Genomic DNA, 6,262 nt, shown 5'->3' with positions numbered 1-6,262 from the left:
TATTTAGGACCCTGTCTTATGCTTTTTCGTGTCTTCCATATCACCAAACACTGTGCTGACTGTATTTTCCTTAAAGCATGGGCTGTATCATAGATTTCTTTGTATTACCTTCAACACAGAATCTTATTAAACATAGATAGGAGGGGTGAGATCTTTCTTGTTTTCAATAATAGGTACTCAGTTAATTTCTGTTGTTTGATTGATTTTTATCTCCTGTTATAGAACGCATGGTTTTCCAATCATGAGTGAAAGTATATAAGCCTCTTTTTCTTTTTCCCTGACAAAGATTTTAGGTGTGCTTTAGTGGCCAACAGCTCTCTCTGTATAGGCTATTTCTTGAATTGACCATAATTATGTTCTTGCTCACAAAAGCCACTTGGCTGCCTTTTTCCTCCAGAGTTTATTTCGTATTGTTTTATTTTTTTACCCATTTACAGTTATAAACTTGTGGTAGGTCATACGTAGGCCAGTTGAATCTATGGGTGTGCCATCTGGCTGTAATTTTAGCAGGCTTACCCAGAGCGAAAGCTATATATGGAGAAAATAATACTATTTGACATTTATTAAATACAGTTTAAAATGTTATTAATTCACTTGTTTTTGTTTCCATTAGCCAAGGTAACTTGACTATTCACCCCTATTATCAAGATATTAACATTTTAACTTTTCTCTCATTTGGAAGAAAGGTATGAGAAAAATTCCCTTTTGTACAGGTGAAGATATTTGTTTTTCTATTAGGTAGTATCTGATGATAACTTACAATTTTTAAAATTTACTTTTTCTTGGGAGATATATCAGACATAGGTTAGAATGCATAAAACATATACATACTGTTTAAAGAATGATTATAAACAAACACTAGGAACAAGAAATAGAAGTTGCCTGTACCTGCTTATGCTCCTTACCAATCACAACTCTCCCCCTTACCTAGAGGTAACCACTATCCAGAATTTTGTGATAATCATTTCTTTACTTTTATGTACAGCTTTACCATTAATATGTATGTAAACAATTTCGTTTTGCTTGTACTTGTACTTGACGTAAATGAAATAATACGGTATGTATTTTTTTTGTATGTATTGTTTTGTGATTTCCTTTTTCCCCTCAATATTATTTGTGAGAGTTATCCGTGTTGTTGTATATAGCGTGGGCTCATTTCATTTTCATTGATGTTTAGCATTCTATATTATGAACATACCACAATTTATCTGTGCTGCTATAAATAATCTTGTACGTGTCTTCTGGTGCACACATGCAAAAATTTCTCTAATGTATTTTCCTAAAAACAGAATTGTTATAGGATATGCATATCTCCTAGATAATGCCAAACTTTTCCAAATGGTTGTGCCAGCAGTGTATGCTAGGTCCCATTGCTTCATGTTCTCATAATATTCGATATTGTCAGACTTAAAAATTTTTGCTATGTCTGTGTAACTTTTTTCTCATTGTGGTTTTAATTTTCATTTCCTTGGTTATTGATGAGATCAGGCATATTTTCATGTGTTTATGACCATTTGGATTTCCTCTTTACTTAAGTGCCTGTTCAAATCTTTTGCCCATTTTTTTTTATTGGGTTTTCTTTTTGCTTTCTAAGTTTTTTGTTTGTTTTTGTTTTTAATATTGTTTGGAGTATTGGTCCTTTGTCAGTTATATGTGTTGCAAGTATCTCCTCCCACTTAGTGGCATGTTTTTTCACTTTCTTTATGGTGTATTTTGACACACACATTTTTCATTTTAATGTGATCAAATTTTTCAATTACTTCTTTTAGAGATTTTTGTGTTTTATGACAATTTAGGTCTTTAAACTAGTTGGAACTGATTTTTGAGTGTGAGGTAAAAGTAAGGGTCCAATTTTTTTTTCTTTTATTTTTTTGTTTCAATTTTATTTTTATCCATATAGATTACTCAATTATTCTAGCATCATATTTTGAGAAGACTATCTTTTTTTCCATTGATCTAAAAAGCCACCTTTATCATATATCAAGAGTCTAAATATCCGCTTCGGTTTGTTTAGGTTCTCTAGTCTGTTCCATTGCTGTGTTTATCTATCCCTGTGCTTAGTACCACAGTGTCTGCATTCTAGCTTTGTATTAAATTTTCATATGTATAGCACAAGTTCTCCTTTTTCTTTAAGAGTGACTTGCTTGGTGTTTCTTCAAGAGGTCATCTTGATATTTTGTATATCAGATTTAGAGCTAGCTTGTCAAATTTTATTATTTTTTTTTTAGGTTTTTTTTTTTAGATTTTCATTGGGGAATTGGGGGGTGGGAACAGCGTTTGGGGAATTGGGGGAAGGGGAACACACAAGTTGCTGTCGTTTTGTTCTTCAGACTAGTTGTGGAGGACGTTGCTTCACTGGCCCAAGTGGGCACCATCATTGTGCTTTTCCCGGGTGAGGCAGATCAGTCGGCGGCTTCTGGATGGCTGCTCACCGCGGCTTGAGAGCCGCTCACACTGGCTGCTGGCTACACACAGTAGCCCATGGCAACCCACTGCAGCAGTGGCTGCAGCCTACACGGTTGCCGGTGACTCACGGCAGCCTAGCTCCAGGTTGAGCTGTTGTTCAGCATCTTAGCTATAGAGGGCAGTGTCATTGGCCCTCATATGTGGGATCCGAGCCGGAGCCCTCTGGAGTCCCAAGCCAGCTCTTAACCAAAGCGCCACTTAGCCAGCCCTAGCTTGTCAAATTTTAAAAGAAAGTATGTTGAGATGTAATTGAAATTGCATTTCATCTATATATCAATTTAGGGAGAACTGACATTTTCATAATATTGGGTCTTTCAATCCATGAGCATGGTGTATTTCTTCACTGTAGAACTTCTTTTGGAGCCTCTCAATAAATATTTTATAATTTTTTCCATAGAAGGACCAAAACTATTTTTAGAAAAGTGGGAGTGGGGAGGTCAAAAGGAGAACGATACTAGAAAGTGAGAAAGACAAACTTTACCAATGTGGTCAGAAATTGAAAGACAACATATACAATTTATACTAATATTTTCCCCACCCAGACTTTTCATTGATATGGCAACTCATGTTATGTGATGAATAAGGTCTGAGGATCTAATGTATAACATGGTATAACTACAGTTGATAACACTTTATTGTATAATTGAAATTTGCTAAGAGAGTAGGACTTAAATGTTCTTACCCCCCTCCCCCAAAGACAAATATGGGAGGTGATGGATGTGTTAATTAACTCAAGGAAAATCCTTTTACAACGTATATGTATAGCATCATCATGTTGTACACTTTAAATGCCTCATAATTTTGTCAATTATACCTCAACAAAGAAAAATGCACATTAAACTAGATTAAGATTTTTAAAAAGCTGTTTTCATTTTCTTTGGGTCCTCAATCAAATCCCTAAACGCTCAACTGATTTCATATTGTTAGGGGATATTGGCTGTACAACTAGAGCACTTTCAACTTTTCATTTGTGGTATATCTCCATTACAAAATTTCTCATCTGTCCATTCTTTCCTGTGACCCTATATCTGAAGAAGGAGTGTCTATGAGGAAGAAGTTCCAATGTAATCCATCCATAAGTACTCTGATTCCAGGACAGCTGGAATAGTTGTGATTACAGATTCTTTCCTACCTAGTGTATTTTTACATTCCCCACAGTCAGCCTGCAGAGGCCCCAGAAAAATGATGCCCAGTTTTCTACGAGAAAGGTAAAACATAAAAATAGCTCAGCGTTAACATCATTTATGAAATGAGGCTTTTGTTGCTTTGACAGATGAGGCCACTCTTTTATCTGAGCTTCTCTGACCTCCTCCTGGGGATATGCTGGCTCATTGAGGCACTTCTCTATGGAACTTCAACAGCGAATAAGGACATTATCTGCTATAACCTGCAAGCAGTTGGACAGGTGAGTACTATGAGACTGTGACTGTACCTTGTAAGAAAGGCACACTCAGATAAATAGGAAGCAAAGATAATACATCCTGGGAAGTAGGACCCTTTTGTGTTATTGTTTTTCATACTATAAAATACTACTTGTTAATTATAGAAAATTTGGAAAATTCAGAAAAGCAAAAAGATAGTTAAAATCACCCAGATATAGTCTTTAATATTTCTTTTATATTGTTTATCTTTCCTGTCTTTACCCCTGGAAGTATATGCATTGTAAAACAAATATAATAATAGACTTTTTATAATCTACTTTTATTATTCATCATATTGTGACCATATTTCCATATAATGAAATATTCTTCTGTAGCATCTTTTGAGATTACTGCATGTTTTATTATAGGAATATAACAAAAATTGGCTTTTGAAAATACTGCAGATGATCTTATATGGGTTATATATTATTCATAGATTTTATCAGTGGATTATACCACATAGTACTATCAGTACATAATGTTTCTTCTATATTTCTGAGACTTGCAATGTGAGAAAGCTAGAGGTTAAAATGCAGCTTGTATTCAGTACTAGATGTTTCCTTTGGGATTTGTTACTAGAGGGGAAATTTCTTTCAATTAAGTAGGAAAAGAATAATATGTAATTGGAGGTATGAAATCCATGTACTACGAGTAATATGTTAACTTATATGAATTCAAATATCTTAGAGATGTACTTTACTCAATCCTGCTAATAACCTCATAAATTAAATAGAGTTAAGGTTGTATTGTTTTATCAGATAAAGAAATAATATTTTAGTCTTTTTTTTTTTTTAGCTGAGTCATTCTGCCACCTGTTGGCAGCTCAGCGACAGCTCAACTCGGGCTGGGACTTGCACCGCTGTTGCTCAGAGCTCAAACTGTTGAGTGAGCTCTTAACCAACTGAGCCACTCGGCCGGCCCTATTTTTTTAATTATAGTTGATATTCAATATTATTTTATATCAGTTTCAATCATATAGCATAGTGGTTAGACATATAATTTATGAAGCGATCCTGCTGATAAGTCTAGTACCCATCTGACACTATGCATAATTTTTATAATATTACTAACTATATTCCCCATACTGCACTTTACATCCTCATGACTCTTTTGCAACTACCAATTTGTACTTCTTTTTTTTTTTTTTAAACATTTTTATTGGGGAATTGGGGGAGGGGAACAGACAAGTTGCTGTCCTTTTGTTCTTCAGTCTAGTTGTGGAGAATGTTGCTTCAGTGGCCCATGTTAGTCTTATCATTGCGCTCTTCCCGAGTTAGGCACATCGGTTGCTGGCCACTGGACAGCTGTTCACGCCGGCTGCTGGCCCCTCACGCTGGCTGCTAGCCACTCACAGTAGCTCATGGCAGCCCACTGCAGCCTACTCCATGCCGGCAACTCATGGCAGCCCAGCTCCAGGTTGAGCTGTTGTTTACCATCTTAGCTGTAGAGGGTGCAGCGTCACTGGCCCTAATGTGGGATCTGAACTCAGGCCCTGCTGCTCAGAGATGGTGTCCCAAGCCATCTCTTAACAAATGTGCCACTTGGCCAGCCCCAATTTGTACTTCTTAATCCCTTCACCTTTCTTACCCAGATCCCCAACCCTCTCCCATTTAGTAATCATCAGTTTGTTCTCTGTATCTATGGGCTGTTTCTGTTTTGTTTGTTCATTTATTTTGTTCTTTAGAGTCCCAGTCTGTAGCTTGTCTTTTCATTCTTTTAACAATGTCTTTTGCGGAACAGATATTTAGAATTTTTTTAATGAAGTGAAATTCACATAATCTGTAATTAGCCATTTTCAGGTGAACAATACAGTGGCATTTAGTACATTCACAATGTTGTGCAAACATCAGCTTTGTGTGGTTCCAAAACATTTTCATTGCCCTAAAAGGAAATTCCATACCTATTAGCACTTACTCGTTCATCTCCTCCACCCTTCTACCAGCCTTTAGAAACCACCAGGCTGCATTCTATCTCCCTTCTTCTGGATATTTCATATAAATGGAGTCATACAGTATGTGTCACCTTTTGTGTCTTTCTTCACTTGCATAATGTTCTCAAAGTTTATTTTGTAGTATGTATCAGCATTTTATTTCTTTTTATGGCTGAATACCACGATTTATTTACTCATTCATCTGTTGATGGACATGTAAATTGTTTTCACCTTTTGGCTAGTGTAAATAGTGCTGCTATGAACACTTGTGTACATGTATTTCTTTGAATACTTGTTTTCTAATAAAGTCCAATAATTTTTTCTTTAATGGATCATGCTTCCACTGTTGTATCTGAAAACTTATCTCTAAACTCAAGGTCACCTAGATTTTCTCCTAAGTTTTATAGTTTTGTATTTTACATTTAGGTCTATGATTTATTTTGAG

General features: G+C 35.7%; 1 protein-coding gene across 2 annotated transcripts in view; it reads left to right on the top strand.

Moving 5' to 3' along the window:
• Nucleotides 1-6,262, top strand: part of TMEM116 (transmembrane protein 116) — a 54,618-nt gene that overhangs the window by 12,317 nt on the left and 36,039 nt on the right. For both annotated transcript variants that reach the window (XM_019641628.1, XM_019641627.1), the window contains exon 4: nucleotides 3,740-3,871. In XM_019641628.1, the coding sequence (XP_019497173.1) occupies nucleotides 3,740-3,871 (132 nt within the window). The remainder of the gene's footprint in view (nucleotides 1-3,739; nucleotides 3,872-6,262) is intronic.

The sequence above is a fragment of the Hipposideros armiger genome, unplaced genomic scaffold (assembly GCF_001890085.2).
Source record: "Hipposideros armiger isolate ML-2016 unplaced genomic scaffold, ASM189008v1 scaffold_62, whole genome shotgun sequence".
In the NCBI taxonomy this organism is placed as follows: Eukaryota; Metazoa; Chordata; class Mammalia; order Chiroptera; family Hipposideridae; genus Hipposideros; species Hipposideros armiger.
This window is presented reverse-complemented; position numbering and strand designations above follow the sequence as displayed.